The following is a 16797-nucleotide window of genomic DNA, read 5'->3' as shown; positions in this document are numbered from 1 at the left end:
TATCATTTAAAGCTTTTCGCACATCCTTATTTCCAATAAACATGAAGGCAACAGTTTTATAGATCACAATAAAATAAAACATTATTATTTCATCAGATTGAGAACAGATAGAGCTGATAATAAAGAGCTCTGATGAGAGGCTTTTAAAGCGGGATGAGAGCTACATTCCACAACACGCAGATTAAACTGCAGCAGTGTCTGTTGCCTTTATTCGCGCTGTTTGTCCCACTCTGTTCCTGCTCAGAGCACAACAGACCCGGCTCTTCATCCAGCAGCTGACCCCCAGGGCCCAATCTATGACTCAAGCCTGGCGGCTGCACAGAATTGGCCCTTTGTGCTGAAGAAGAATGTGTCTTTTTTTTTTTTTTCTCACTTTTTTTTTGGAAGAGGAGAAAGAGAGTGGTGGATGCATGAGTAACTGGCAGAGATTTAAATCTGCAGTGATTTATGCTCCCTTTGTGAGTCAGATACGGGACGGCGGCTCCAGCTAGTGTGTCGGAATAAAACACCATTAAACACTTCTGATCCAAAGTAAGGGAAGAGAAAGGGACAAACGAAGCACTAAGAAACTTTTTTGTGTGTGTGTGCTTGTGAAGAAGAAGAAAGCCACACAGATTGTGCACAGCAGTTCGTGAACCGTTTCAAATTTGTTGCAAAAGACCTCAGACTGAGTTTCACCTTCCAGACAAAATAGAAGAGTGCAGATTATAAACAGATAAAACACCAAGAAGGCAATAGAACAAGAAAGTTGAATTTAAATAGAATAGAACAAAGTAGAATAGAAACTTTACTCTTATTGTAACAGTACAATGAAACTTGGGTGAAATTCTCCATATAAAAACAATGTCTTACTTGAAAAAAAGACTATAAATTATTATCACTTATCCCTTGATCAACGTTAGCTTGAAACTCCACCAACTTGTAGACATAAACGCAGGCAATGTCAAATTGACCGGTGACGTTTCTTAAGGCTAACTACATGTGGGGATGAAAACAACTTAGCTAATGTAGCTGCAGCAGTTAGCAGAGCTATTCCTACTCTTCTGATAAGCTAGCTGTGGATTAGCATGTTAGCCTAGCTCACTAACCAGACCTGAGTCAGACTTTTGAGTTCGGTTTGATTATATTTAATACAAATAAGACTTATAGTGGTATGTGAAAAATATGAACACCAAATTGACCTATTTCTTATACTAAGCAAGAAGAAAACCAACTGATCTATAAAAATGAGCCAACATAAACTAAAACATTCTGTTTCTTATTTTGAGATGGAGTTTCGACAGAAAAGAAAAACAATAGCGTGTCGCAGCTGGGCCAACTCAACAGATCTTAACTCTTAAGATCGCTTAACTCCTTAATTAGCTTAGGGCAATGGTTTATTCGCAGTCATTGTTAGGAAAGTCACGGTGATGACGTTTCAAAGCCGCTGACTCATCAACCTGTGTCTCATCAGTCAACAGGCCTCCAAAGTTCACAAAACTCAGAGAAACGTATCACGTGAAATCGTTTCCTCTGTTTATGTCATTAGGAAATCACCTTTTGTAGGAATCTCACAGGTAACGTTGAGTCATGGAGGAATTACTATGCATTTACAGAGCAGCGGCTCGTCAGTTTGCCAGTAAAAAGGTAAGAAAATTTATTCATCAAAGACTTTGACAGAGATCTGGCAGAATCAGCAGATCTGCTCTGCTGCAATGAAGTTCACAGCAGAATAAGTAAAAGTATTCCCACGCCTCGGACTTCTCCAGATTTACATATTTTATTGAACTTTCATATGATGGACCAAAACAAAGTTGTGCATAAGTGTGAAGTGAAGAGAAAGTAATGCACAGGTTTTAATCGACAGTTCAGACAGGCCACAGTTTAATCGGAAAAGTGTGGCCTGCATGTGTGTTTCTAACCTTTTACAGAAGATGCACTTTTAGGAGTAGATTCACTACGTCACACTTTTTACTTCGTCTATTAATATTATTTCAAAGTAACTCTACTTTTACTTCAGTACATCTTCAGGTTACTCTAACTCACCTTTAGTTACTTCACTGAATGAAAACAAAGCAATTTTTAGCTAACATTACTTCAGACAGAAACACATTTACAGTGAATGTTAAAGTGAGACTTTTTCTTTGTACACAAGCTGATGTTGTCTTCTGTCTGCTGAACACGCATCACCATTTGGAGATCAAAGGAAAATACAGTAAACGTAAATATGCAGTAAGTGCTGCTTTAACATGTAAATGTAACATTCTGTACAGAACGTGTTGATTTCAATCACTTTGCACTGAAATGTGTTTCTTTTGACTGAATGTATTATTTTATATTGATGTTATTTATTTTTACCTATTTTTTTTCTTATTTATTTTATTGCTTAACATATCAGAATTACCTTTTGTTTTTTCTGTCTTGCACAATAGCAATTTTTATTTTTTTTTTAATAAATCAAATCATATATTATGGTCAAACATTTACTCAGGACTTAAGTAGCATTTTTTTTAATTAAATATGTTTTATTTTTATTTGAATAATTTTGATGGAGGACTACTTTCTAGTTGCCTAAAGATATATTGCAGTAATGCTACTCCTACTTAGGTATATATTTTTGGCAACTCTACCCAAGTCTGTACAGTATTCACTAAAAATGTATACTGTATAATGTATGGAAATCATCAGATGTAAAACTGTGAATAAAGAGTTGCAGCTGTAACTAAGGCTAAAGGCGTTTCTACAAGCTGGAATGACTGAAAATGACAAATTAAAGTAGGAAGGAAAACTGAAACAGTTTTAATGAAGCATTAAATGACTCTTAACTGGTTGCATAATTGATCTAGCCTGTTAAAGTATCAGTAAATAACCCAGAACCCAAATGTCCTGGAATACATATATATATATATATTTTGCTTGTGTGGCCAGTCTTAAGAAATCCTCATTCCATGTGGGTCCGTTTGCATATTTACAACCACCATAAATCCTACTGCGGTTACGGCTGTTCTTAGCTTCTACAATATAAAAATAAATGAAGAACTGACCCGTGTGGAATAAAACGTACTGAACACTGCAGGAGAGATAACATAGTGCAGAACTAAACCGTCCTCCAGGTCCAGGACACGGTTGGTGGGGGAATCCATCCGTCATTACGGACCCATCATGGTGTCCGCAGGCTGTACTTTTCACATTTAAGAACACCGACTCAGACACGTTATTGTGTGTGTGGTGGAAAACAGCAGCCGGGCCCGCTCCGCTTCCCGTCGCGCTCCCTTCCAGGGCAGCGAGGTTCACGTTGGCGGCTGAATTACAGGGTGCAGCGCAGACTCTGGAACCGGAGACGCAGACTTCACCAACTGCTGCACTTCACTTTCCAGACGCGCAGCATTAAAAAAGCTCCGTCACAAACCGCCAGCTAAATGTCGGCTTGCAGAGACCGACGACCACGATAAGCAGAGCTCTCTCGGAGAATGCCAGGGTGCACATTTAGGAGTTAGTTGCAGCGTTCAGAGCTTAAATGGACAAATTTGGACTCAGCAGCAGCTTCACCTGCTGCTGCTGAGTCCAATCCTGCTGTAATTTGGGTTTCTTGGCCTGACTGGAGTTAACAGAACACAGAGTTCATAAAACAATAAAGCACCAGAGGTACAGAGATACTGAAGTCTGGGATGAGGGTTACTCTTTGTTTTGTTTTTGTTGTTGTTGCCACACCTATTCATTATTTGGTCCCTAAACTGTCTCCATATCCAGCTTGAAATCAGCGACTGTCTGAACAAACAATGGCTTTCTCTTCCAAAGGAAAACAGGAAGCGACTCTTGTCTCCATCTCTGTTTAACAGAAGCAAAAATCTGCTTTTAGAAACTAAAGGTGCACAACTTGAGACCCAACAGAGTCCCTAAATGTTTAATTTACTTTCACCAGAGGCCCGATGACGCAAATCCACTATTTTTATGGTACTTTTATGAGTCATTATGGATGGTGATGCTGTGGGCCGGTAGCAGTCAGTCTTGCATCAAATCTCTAGAGGCCTCTGACTGAAGACTGTCAGTCAGCTCAATTTCTGGGCAGTAGAAACTATTTTCCACAGTAACTTGTCCTGGATGACACCATCAGCTGTTTTTATCAAGCACTGCTGATCCACCTCATTTGATTTTGCTGCTCCTCTTTATGCCTCTCTCTGGCTGCGTGGTGGCTGTTCAGTTTTAGCTTTTGAGATGCTAATTCAGATGCTTCCAGTTGTCAAAATATAATCTTGTTGCCAAGGTTACGCATCATGATGACTGCCTTAAAGTAAAAAAAAAGTGTGCATCCAAAACCAGAGGGAATAATTGTCCAAACATGCAATAATTCAACAACAGCAACAAAAATTATAAATTAAGGTTCATAAAAAAACAGGAATACAGTGACAGAGCTATTTAAGCTTTTCAGATTGACTTAACAATGTTCTTTTGTCCATCTCTCAGCTTCCTGCCAGATCTGAAAACACAAAACAGTGCGGTCAATAAGAAAACCACATGGATTTACTGCTCTGGTGTATCAATCTAAACCAAATAAACGTTTTTTTCCTCCAAGTTTTCATGACTGTGTCCTTCACAGCAGCTGAAAGATAACCGACTGAGAGATGGACAAACACCTTAAAATCTATCGATTTGTTTTTATGCTTTCTAACCCATAATCCCTGTATTAAAGAGTCATTAAAACATAAAGAAGCAGAATATTGCTAAACAGGTTGTAGCTTTAGAAGAAGTGGAGGTTTCTTGGCAGGGCGTCTGATTTGTGAGAAAGTCATTTCCTGGGGAAAAAACTCCTGGCTGAAACTCTTCATCCTGTTTAACTGGATCTCCTCCTCTCCGCCCGTTTCCTCGCCTGCTCTGTTTGCCCCCCCTCCTCTTCCTCCTTCTCCTCCTCCTCCTCCTCTTCGCTCCAGCTTTGTGTTTTCATAGGGTGGTCCTCCTCTTAATCCTCACTGGATCTTATTACAAGCATGCCTAAAATAAGCAACAAGGACCAAAATATTATTCCTCACAGATCTTCAGAGATGTTTGGAGGATGATAGATTGCGCCGCCTGACTTCCTGTTATCGTCTCCTTGTTGGTTTTTACCCTCCCTGCTCATCAGAGGCCATCTGATGCTTGTCGACGGGACAAATGTTTCCCATCTCAGACAGACGACGTCTGCCTTCATCACCACACCCCCTCTCCCCTCCTCATCACATCTGCTTCTCCTTTTTCTTCTCACACAGAGAGCTGTCATTCTCATCTCCCAGCATCCTCCACGCTCTTTTCCTACGCTTTCCACCTCGTCTCTCAGTCGATCCAGGCTTCCCCCGGGGGTTTTAGCTTGCTCCTTTTGCTTTTTCTCCCACATGTCACAAGATATCAGTTTCCCCCCAGCTGGCTCAAACCTCTGGGATCTGGAGGAATCTTGAAACTTTTAAAAGATTATTTCTCAGGTTGCAACAGCCGGCACTGGCATTAAGTCGTCTCTCAGTGCGTATAAGTGAATCGGCAGGCTGGACGAAACCTAATCCCAGAAATCTTGAGGATGTGAAGAGCTGGGTTTTTTGTTTCCTTCTGAATTTTTCTGCCTAATAGAAAATATCACAGCAAGAATACTTTGTCAAAGCACACTGTACCTTTTAGCAAAGTATAACTTGAATTCAGGATAGTTTATGTATGTGTCTAGAAAACTGAAAATGCATAACGAGAAATAGTACTGAGTCAAAAAGGTGCAATAATCTTTTATATTGAACAGTGTCTTGCAAAAGTATTCATTTTCTTTGAACTTCTTTCATTTTTTCAGGTTCCAATCTCAAATTTCATTGTATTTCACTAGGATTGTATGTGATAAACCAAAACCAATAAGCAGTCTGTCACTTAGAGGGGACCTATTAAGAGATTTTAGTCTGCTTAATTCTGTTTTGGGGGCTCTTGTCACTTTAAATCCACATACACAGCTGCACACACATGACAATGGCTGCAAACACATGCCTACTTATATAATATTTCATCTTTAAAAAGCAGAAGTGGAGCCTCCCACACAGCCAAGAAAGCAGCAAGTGGTTTCTGGGTGGTAAGTCAACAACAAAACACTTGTCTTTTCCAGCAGCCATTGTACAGAGGTAAAACCTGCTCAATTTGGGTTGCTAGGTAACAATGTAGGGAAATTACTCATTTTCTAAATACCAAAAAAAAAGTCTGGGAGTTATTTTCGTAAGTGGTTGTTTTTGATGCTGTTGAGACTCAAATGGAAGTATAAAAATGAGCAGAAAATAAATTTTGCATAATAGATCGACATGTAAAAGACAATGTGTGGCAGAAACTAACACCATGAACTCACCTTAACCTGATTGAAACATGCTGGTGGCATCATGCTGCTTTTTATTCAGGAGGCACCGATGAGTTGGACAGAGAAAGTTCTGCTTCATCTGGTGTTGATCTGCCATTAAAAAAATCTCAATAAAATACATTGCAGTTTGTGGTTGTGACATGACAAAATGTGTAAAGGTTTACCTGGTATGAATACTTTTGAAAGTATAGTAAGTAAGTATACCATATAACCATAGGTGAAGAGAAGATGTTTTTTGTCAAAAAGTTATATGACCTCCTGTGTAATACTGAGGGTATCATGTTTAAAGAGCAGGTTAAAGGTCATGGACAATGTCTGGTGATTGATTTAAAGAGTCACTTCATTCCCAGAGAGGAGATAAAATCACCAGTTCAGACACAGAGAGAGTTCTTACACTAAACAAATGAGAAGAAAAGAGAAAGAAACACAAGGGCAAAACAAAACCCATTTTTAGATGAGACCATGAGCCCAACCACACACAAACAGAGCGGTGTGGGAAGTCACAGCGGTTTATTATTGGAGGCCTCAGCCTGACATGAGAATGTGATTCTTCAGCACTTTGCCTCCTGTGATAACCTCAGAGTGAGTCGCTGTTCAGAAGTATCTTCTGTTGTTTGGACGGCTACATTTTAACAAAATAGAAAGTTTTTGTACACAGCAACAATAACTTTGTATGGTGTTACATTTTAGCCATTAAAAGTGTTTGAATTGTGATTAACTGTATTAATTTGTAAATGTAATGTTCAATAATTGCTCAATTTTATCAATCTTTACTGTCTTTGTGAGAAGTTAGCTGAAGATGTTTTTGTTAGTTGTTAGCTCTGCTCCTTTGTTCTGTAGAGAACTTTAAGTCTGAAATGTTCAAGCAGGTTATGTTCTGAATGAATATTCAAACTTTATAAAAGTTGAGAACTGTTATATAAGCAGTTATAGTTTAGAAAGTTTTCGTTTTTTAGCAAGATTTGAAGTTTGAATTGAACTTTTTCAAGCTCAGTGAAAGCGCTAATGCTAAGGTTAATTCTTTCTAGCAAAGGTTAATGAAAACCACATCGTAGCTGTGTTTGTCAGGGAAAATGTTTACATGCCACCTTCTTTGAAAATATATTAAACAGCTTGTTGCCATTTCAGCAACACTTTATGCCTAAAAGAAATCCAAAAATAACAAAACTTGTTCTCTCTCTGCAAAAACAACATGCTGAATACATGGTTGTATTCTGGCTTTACTGAGTCTGTTATGTGATTTCATTTTATTAATAAAATATAAATGGACAAATATTGCCTGTTGTGTCACTCAGCATGAACCAGAATAGTTAGAATGTAATAATTATTTTCATTATTTTACAAATTAATTGTAATAAAATACAGCAGTGTATATAAAATTGACTTTTTGAATTTTGCATCATGTTATAAAGTAATTTCCTCATCAAAAACATACCTGGAGTGTTGCCTTGATTCTTTCATGCATGTTTGAGTAATCGTTTTATCTCCACAGCAACCACTGAGTTGTGCAAAACAGCTGGTTGGATCTAGCTCCACCTTCAAGACACGGCTCAGTTTCCAAGCTTCAGATCTTCTGCTTCACAGAGCAGCCCTCCCCTGCGTCTCCCCCACTCAGCTCCTTCAGACTAGCCAGCAGCAATTAGCAACCAACTGGTGGAACTGTGCAACTAATAGCTACTTTTGAGTGTAACTCTGGTAAAAATGTGGTTATAGGGTCAATAAGGGTTGTGATGACTTCCTGAAAGCGTAGTTTCAGAACAAGCAGATGTTTTTTTAAAGAGACAGACGAAATTTCAAGAATTACTTGATTGTGCTATAAAATGACACTCTATATTTAAATATATATATATATATATATATGGCAGGAAAACGCATAACACTGCCCCTTTAACATTCAAACCTATCCTTCATTAATATGCAGTCACTGAGGTTTCATAGGGTCCACCCTCCACCACCCTACACCACCTCTTCCTCCTCCTCTGCCTCCTTCTCCTCTTCTCTTCTTTCCATCCTCTTCCAGCTTGTCAGCAGCAGCAGCAGCAGCGGAGTTGCTCTACTGCGGCTCTGCTTCAGTGTAAAGTTCGGGTCCTATCAGAAACTCGCGGCTCAGACCGCAAACCCAGCAGGAGGACAAAGATAAGACATGGGGAAGTGATCACAGCGTGGAGAGTCACGATCCGAGCTATTTAAGGTAGGACTGAACAGAAACTGATTGTAATTTCAGAGGTTAAAGAGTCATCTGCAGGATGTTGTGCAGGAAGAGTTTGCCTTTATTCTGCAAAAACATGCTCGAGTCCATCTGTGTGCATAAATAACAGAGCAACGAAATCAGTAGCAGCTAAGACCAAACTGTCAATCATGCTAATGCTAGTTTTTAAAAATTCTGTGGGAAAATTGACCTTTATTCCACAACCTCAGACTAAGCTGCACCACAAACAAGCAGCAATAAATTGTGTGGTTTTAGTGTTACAATGTTAAGTCTTATTTTTGGAACATCACATTAATCTTGATTGTGATTCTTGTTTTATGAAATTACAACAGGACTAGGTCCTGTTGTAATATGAGATGCAATGCATCTGACGCATTGCAAAACTGAATCAGATGGGATAACTGACTGGCTTATTGCCAGTCAGTATGGTATTAGATGTAGAAATCTACAACCAGGCAGCGCACTTTTCTCCATTGGAACCACACACACACACACACACACACACACACACACACACACACACACACACACACACACACACACACACACACACACACACACACACACACACACACACACGTCTGCGTGGCTATCTTTGTGGGGACTTTCCATTGACTTCCATTCATTTCTACAGCCTAAACCTTACCCTTACCCTTATCCTAACCCTAACCAAAACTCAATTCACATATTAGTCCTAAATCTTACCCCTGATCCCAAAACAGCTTTCACCCTTTTTGGGACCAGGCTTCAGTCCCCACAAGGAGCACTGGGTCCCCACAACGTGGTACATGTCAGGGAAATGGTCCCCAAAAGGTATTAAAAAACACACACACACGCACAAGATCCTTACAGCTATGGATAGCTAACCTGGCCACAATTCTGCTTTTGAGTTTGAGATAAAAACATTAATTTATCTAAACTTCTGAAGCACCACTGATATGATGTTATAAATAATTCAATTCAACTTCACATTCAAGTGTGCTCCTGTTAGTGTTGTGTGTAAGCTGCTGCTTATTGGACAAATACCAATAAATGAGAAGCCAGTGGAGGTGAACAGAGGAAAACAAGGTGATAAGAAAACAGAAAATTAGAATAGAAGAACTAAATCCAGGATGAATTATGAGAAGTTAATTAAGAAATGTTGCAGGAAGCAAAATACATAAACGAGGGCACAATGAACAGAAAACCCATAAATTGTAATTAATAAACATCAGGTAAAGGATACGCTCAAGCAGGTAAATATCTGTCTGTGTTTTTTAGAACTATTTTACCAAGATGTCAATAAAATATAAGAGCTGACATCAAGATATGCTGCCTCACTTTGTGTCTGATTTAAATCCCGGCCAGAGTCTCCCCATGCATTTCTCTGGGTACTCCCAGCTTTATTCTCATCCCATTAGTTAACTATAGGATATAGGTCTGATGACCAAAAAAAAAGGGTTGATTTAGTGTCAGATTACCAAAGTCTAACATTTTGGATAATTGTCCCACTTGAAGACCTAATAAAGAGTCATTTTCTGTTTTACTGGCTGAATCACCGGATTCTTAAATTGAGAATCTCCTGGTGTTTTTTAAAGAGTTCGTAACGCTGAGCGCTCCAACAAAGATCTGCACCGACAAGAAACATAGATGGCAGATAAGACGAAGATTTCCACATGTGCATCATTTGTTTCAATGTTATTTGCAAAAAAAAGAGATTAATCTTAGTCACTGCAGTATGTAGCAAATCCATGCGTTTGTTTGTGACAGAAAAAATATTTTTTAATTACTCCCAGATAAACCGGTTGGCATGTAGGTAGCGTCTAATCACTCTTTGCCTCCTCCTGTCTTGTTTTTCATACTTCCAGTTGATTTAGACATCCAAATAGTTTCCGAGTGTGGATATTAGTGAGTTTTCTTCTCTCCATTTTAAGATTAAAGATTAATTCAACTATATATTTGCTTCAATGTCACGTTCTCCTGTGTCAATTATGAATAGTGACCAAGAAGAAAGGATAGATTTTTATACATTTCCCTCCAAAATACAGTCTTAAACTTCAGCGTTGCATAATATACCCAAAACAGCTACATAGTTAAAACTTATGTAAGACGAATTTATCACAAAAGTAAAAAAGTACTTAACAGAATAAGTATATTTGAACTTTATCTAAACTGTATTAAAAAATGCTTTAATGTTCTTTAATTCAAAACAGTCCAGTTCAAGTGCAGCCTTTAATTCTTCCATCTGACAGTCCAACGTTTTGGCACAATATGTCGCCTATACTGCACAAGTTCGATGCATATCTGTTGCTTTTGGGCGTAGACTTTACAAAAACCCTTTTGAAGATCCAGGTTTATCTTTGCTGCACCTCTCGTGTTTGCAGGTGGAAGTTTAGACAAGCTCTTTGTTCTGCTGCGCTTTTAAAAGAGCTTAGAAATGTTTGCACTTCACTCATGTTTGACCTTTTTCCCCCCTTGTGGTTTGTTGACCGACCCCCTCATGCATTAAGAAGAAGAGCTTATGAAACCAGCGAACGATTGCACAGCTATGAGCCTCCCTGTAAAGTCCGACATGTTTGTTTTTCTTTCCCGCTCTGCTTTCTTTACAGTACGATAAGATAAATCACCATGGGAGTCTAGAGAATTTTTTTTTTTTACCTTTTTGTCTCATGAAATATTTTGTTGACTCAGCAGACCATCAAGAAAAGCGCGAAAGAGAGGAAACAGGAAGTTCATTTACAGTGCCAGTTCCGATCCGACACAGGTGTCAATTCACTTTTCGGTGCTTTGCAGCTTGAAGCAGGTGTTGCTCCGGATATAGAGATTGATATCTGAAATTTGTCACAGGCGCAGCGATTTGAAAAACGCTTTATACCTATTGAACTTTTCATATTTTGTCACATTATGCCAAGTTCATTATAGGAGATACTTAGAGCAACACTAGTAAAAATATTGTTAAAGGTTTAACAGAGGAGCTGTGATGTGATGACTTCCTGAAGGCGAAGCTTCAGAAAGATCAGGAGCTTCTTAAAGAGAAAAAGGCCAAATTTCAAGGCATTCAAATTTCTTTTAAGTCATTTTTATATAGATTTTTATAACACCTGAAGGTAACATACCCACTTGATTGTGCAATAAAATGATACTATGTGGCTGGAAAACACATAACACGGCCCCTTTAGGAGACACTCCCCATAAAATCTGTCTGAACAAAAGGCATAAATTTCAACCTCTGTAATGGTAGAGATATTTAAATATATCCAGTCTGGAGCCATATGTCAAGTGTTTTTATAAACCTGAGGCCGGACAGAAAAATGCATCGCCACGTCGGAGCAGCGGATCCCTATAAACTGATGTATTTTTGAGCTCTGCATAACGGTCAGAGCCATTCTGACCTCAACCACAGCTAGCTGGTGCCATGCCTCCAGTCGGACCAGAGCAAACTGGGCCGGAGCTGGCCGACGGTGACCTGCGTCTGTTTGTGCGGTCCTCACTGAGATGCCTGGGCAAACCCACAAATATCAACAGCGCTCTGTTCTGGTTCTGTAGCGGCGGATGTGCTTAAAGCAGTAAGTCCGTTTGCAGCGGAAGAAAAACGCATGAAAAGGGAAGTATGTTTGACTCTGTGTGTGTGTGTGTGTGTGTGGCTGAGAGGAAGACAGAAACAAATGACAGCAAGTCTGATTTAAGTGACAGATAAAAAGAAAATAAAAGGAAGTAGAAACACATGTTAGAAGGTAGAAATGTCAGATAATTTATTTGCATGCCTACCCATCATGGCCTCCGACCTCCATGTCTGCTCTGAGGCTTGTTTACGGGACGCCTGCAGGTACAGTTTGGAGATAAACACCATGTCTGACAGGCCTTAATGACTTTCTCTCTGTTTCTAACAGGGCCAATTTGGGGAATGAAGTTCCCAAAGTGAATTAATGTGCTGGTTCTGCAGCTTAACGGAGCACTTATGGTTAAGCTTTATTGCACACAAAATGACCTGGGAAGGAGAAAAGTCACATGAAGAGCTGAAATGAGGGGAGAGGAATTTGGAACGGAGAGTAGAAAGTGAGAACCAGTCAATTAAGTTTTTAAAAAAATCTGTGAATTACAAGTTATATTCTCTTAAATGTAGCTTAAAAATGTACTCCAAAGGAAATAGAAAACCTGTTTTCTTGTTGGAGTGTAAATAAATCCTTAGAGGCGAGGAAGCTTACTGTTCCAGTTAACTTGTGTTTTCTAACCACATAGTGCATTTTATAGCGCCATCATGTAACTATGTTAACTGCAGTTTCTATAAAAATGCTGTGCAGATAAAATATGACTTAAAGAAATTTGACATTGAGCCTCTGTCTCTTTAAAATCTCCTGCTTTTTCTGAAATTCTGTCTTCAGAAAGTCATCACAACATAACTCCTGTATTATTTCGTTAGCAACATTTTTCCCAGCATTTCAGTGAGAAGTAGCTCCTATAATGAACTCAGCTGATGCTCAGTTCCACCAAGTGTTTGCTAATTACTGCTGGCTAGTCTGAAGGAGCGGAGTGGGGGAGTTGCAGGGGAGAGCTGCTCTGTAAGGCAAAAGCCTGAAAACTGCAGCTCTGAGGAAGAGCTTTGTCCTTGAAGGCGGGGCTAGGTCCCCCCAGGCATTTTGCCAAGCTGAATGGTTGCCATGGGAGATTACAGGATTTCTTCAATATTCATGTAATGATCAAAAACACACTTCAGGTATGTTTTTGATGAAGGAACATTAATACAACACGATGTAAAATTCAAAAAAGTAAATTTCATATAATACTGTCCCTTTAAAATAATTTCAGTTGAAAATGTTCATAGTGATTGAACACTATGTCAGTCTACAATTTTAATTATTTGTTATGTTTGGTATCGTTTAGTTCGGATGAATAATGTCTGGGTTTCCATAGATTCACCTCTAGTTCCTTTGTGTCCCTGATACGCGGCATTTCAATCCTCCAGATCAGCTGGGACTCATCAGTCTGACTTCGCTCAGTCAACAACACTGTAAACTCCTGATTTTTATGACAGACTGAAGGTTGAACGTTCCTGTGCTTTCCAGGCCTCATAGTTGGAAAGATATTTCCGACAGTCAGTCGATCAGCCAAACTGACTGATGAGGTGATTGATGCAGCACATTAGCTTCAGAGCGTCCCTGAACTCTGAGGATGGATTTATCTTTTCAATCAGCTCATGGTGACGTGAGGTCCACTTCTGCAGCTGTAGCCAGAAGATCAGGTTTAAAGACGACTAACTTTTTTGTAGGTATATAATTTTTTAGTTATAATCAGCACAGATGCTTTTCGTTCCCCCCCAAACCTCAATGGGAAATATCAATAATTGATTATCTTTCACTGCATTTCTCCTTATTTCATGGTGGAAAATTAAGGCTCATGGTTACAAAGTGGGATTAAAATAGGGGAGAAAATTATAGTAGGCTACACAGAATTAAATGTAACAGTGGGTATTGTAAGGAACCACCATTCAAACTAGATAATTCATCCTGTAAAATCAAATAACTACCACAGATAAACCACAAACAACATTATCATAATCTTAACTCTTTAAATTGTCATATATTTAAGTTGCACAGATATACAAATCCTGCTTAAATACAAAGGAAACACTGAGCATGTGGTCTTACAACAACAACGGCTATTGGCAGCTTGACATTACAACGAACCAATCACAGCAAACATTACTCAGACGACGTCCTGAGCTCTTAAATTGAGCTAATATAACACAGTTATATCAGTCCATTTTCAATAATAATTAAAAAAAGATTTTTGTCGAAAAGTTAACATAACAATTTCCTTGATAGATGAATCCTGCACCAAACTACAGCAAAAGAACTGAAGTAGAAAAATAAATTAAAAAAAGCCAGGGGCAAGATATAAAAGGTACACATTTTTTTTCGCATTTTCTGTTAAACTATCTGTTGATAGTTTTCTCTCCGACAACAGTGAACTCAGCTTTAAAAAAAAGTTATTTAAATGCGTCTCTCTTGGAGTTAAACATAAAAGTTCTTCAAAATAAAACAACAATTTCTCCGAAAACCCCCCAGCTAGACTGAAGCAGGAAGGGCAGCATACACAACGCACACAAATAAGAAATATACCGTTCTTCAAAATAAGAGCATAAAATTCTAACCACCATACAACTCTCAGCCATTTATAGAATCCCCAAATGTCAATTTTATTTAATGAGGCAGCTGGATGATATGTTTGGTACAAATCGTCAACTTAGTGCTAAACTTAGAAACCAGAAAGATATGATGAGGAAAAGAGTCTCAGAGAGAAACCAAAGGAAGAACTCAATGTTTTCTGTTAAAGTTCAGACGGATACACAAGAACGCCCACAGCAGAAAACCGTCCATTATCGATCTGTTTTGGTACAAACGGAGATGGACAAAGAGGAAACCAGCCATCGGTTACAATCAGACTGTCGAACGATTTCGACGCAAACGGAAATCGATGTGCTGGAAACCTTGAAACCAGTCAGCCGAACGATTTCAACTCAGATGGAGATCGATGTGCTGGAAACCAGCTATAGATTAGAACCAGTCCATCTAACAGTTGAATTGGAAACAGTCTGTAAAGAAGATTCTGAACCAAACAGTGAAGTACAAAAAGGTCCAGTACCGGAAACAGTTGAGGTTCAGACAGCCTCCCTGAAAGATGAGAGTCATGGAAAAGAAACAGAGATCGCTACATTACAGCAGATCAGTGAGGAAGAAGCTGTTTCTGTAAACCAACCAGATGGGGACCAGCAAGACAAGAAAAAACCATCGAGGAAAGCTAAATGGAGGATCAAGAGAAAGGCAGCAATTAAAGCTGCCTCTGAATTAAAAAACCTCAACAAGGATGTTTCAGGAAAAAACAGTGAAGAAGCTTCTGTACCAGATGAGGATGAAACACCCAGAGTCAAAAATGACATTAATATCACTGAACCAATGATTTCTAGCCCCAAAAATGTCTCAGAAGAGCCAATGATCTCCGAAAGCCAAGAAAATGGGGATCATGAAGTTAAAAAAAGATCACCAAAGAAAAATAAGAATAAGAATAAGAATAAGAATAAGAGAAAGGCAGCATTGAAAGCTCTCTCTGGATGGGAAACGGCCAAAAATGACAACATTTGTGCAGAAAAGATTGAAGAGAAAGTTTCAGTCCCAGAAATAGTCAGCGATCAGACAGCCACCATCATATCTGAGATTCGTAAAACAGAAACAGCGATTGTTAAACCAGAGCTGGCAACTGAACATGAAATCGCTAAAATAGAGCAAAGTGAGTTCCAGCAGGATGAAGAAAATAATGAGACATCAATACCTGATTCAGAAACGATACCAGAGATCCTCGAGATAATTTCTGAACAGATAGAGACCAAACTTTGCTCTATTCCAGAAGACGTCACTGGTGAGTTTCCAGTAGTTATCGCAGAAGTGGAGAGCGGCCTGCTGGAAGAACAAAGGACACCACCTCCACAGATGAAGGAAGATGAGATCCAAACAACATCCCAGAAATCAGAACCTCTAGCAGCCAAAGAGTCAGCTGAACAAAAGTCGGAACAAGAAGAGAGTCCCAGGAAGAGGATCTCACTGTGGAGGAGAATTAAAAAGGCTTTAACGCCAAAATCTATATGTGCCCATTCAAAGATAGGCGTTAACAGTGCAGACATCAATATATGTCTCAACTAAATTCGATTTAAAAGGGGGGTGGGGCCACGTGTGTTTTGGGTAATTGGCGGGAATTGGAAAAAGAGCTGCTGTTATTGCTAATTGGACATATTAATATAAAAAAGACAGGACTGCACAATGGGAAATGTCTCCCCCTGTAGGTGTGGGTTCACTCCGGGTGCGTCGGCTTCCCAACATTCAACATGTTCATCCTTTGTAAAATTTGTACTTCTAATTCTAAACAGAAAATAAGACAATCACATTTATTAATTAAAGGGATATTTAGGGAAAAAAATTAAACAACATGGAACAAAAAGAGCATTTTAGAAGTCTAACCTATACAAATTGGGGAAAAAAAATTGCAAACTATCTTTCTGGGCAAAAGATATATATATCTATATCTAAATTGTTCTATATAGCTATAGATATATCTCTATATATAGAGAGAGATATATATTTATCTATATAGATATAGATATCTAAATCTATCTCTCTATATATAAATATATATAAATCAATATATAGATATATTATATATCTACATATCGATATCAATCTATCTATATATATCTCTCTCTATATATAGAGATATATCTATAGCTATATAG

The 16797-nt window shown here is 38.7% G+C and overlaps 2 protein-coding genes across 2 annotated transcripts in view; both read left to right on the top strand.

Moving 5' to 3' along the window:
• Positions 1-8305: 8305 nt before the first annotated feature.
• The window catches only part of cdc42ep1b (CDC42 effector protein (Rho GTPase binding) 1b), a 19587-nt gene continuing 11095 nt past the window's right edge, over positions 8306-16797 (top strand). Inside the window, exon 1 of the mRNA XM_015037694.1 lies at positions 8306-8519. The gene's annotated coding sequence lies outside the window, so the exon portion shown is untranslated. The remainder of the gene's footprint in view (positions 8520-16797) is intronic.
• On the top strand, positions 14720-16601 carry LOC106950683 (uncharacterized). The gene is made up of 2 exons (XM_015037693.1): positions 14720-15382; positions 15674-16601. The coding sequence occupies exons 1-2, from the start codon at positions 14720-14722 to the stop codon at positions 16208-16210; spliced, it is 1200 nt and encodes a 399-aa protein (XP_014893179.1). The 3' UTR covers positions 16211-16601.

Source organism: Poecilia latipinna, unplaced genomic scaffold, assembly GCF_001443285.1.
Source record: "Poecilia latipinna isolate Pla-1442-1.1 unplaced genomic scaffold, P_latipinna-1.0 Scaffold417, whole genome shotgun sequence".
Classification (NCBI taxonomy): domain Eukaryota; kingdom Metazoa; phylum Chordata; class Actinopteri; order Cyprinodontiformes; family Poeciliidae; genus Poecilia; species Poecilia latipinna.
Note: the sequence above shows the minus strand (reverse complement) of the source record. Positions and strands in the feature narration are given on the sequence as shown.

Excerpts from the sequence above, each read along its gene's own strand:
- LOC106950683 (XM_015037693.1), top strand. The coding sequence starts at position 14,720 with ATGAGGCAGCTGGATGATATGTTTGGTACAAATCGTCAACTTAGTGCT. Across the intron at positions 15,383-15,673 it reads TAAAAAACCTCAACAAGGAT|AAAGTTTCAGTCCCAGAAAT; the intron begins GTTTCAGGAAAA and ends AAGATTGAAGAG.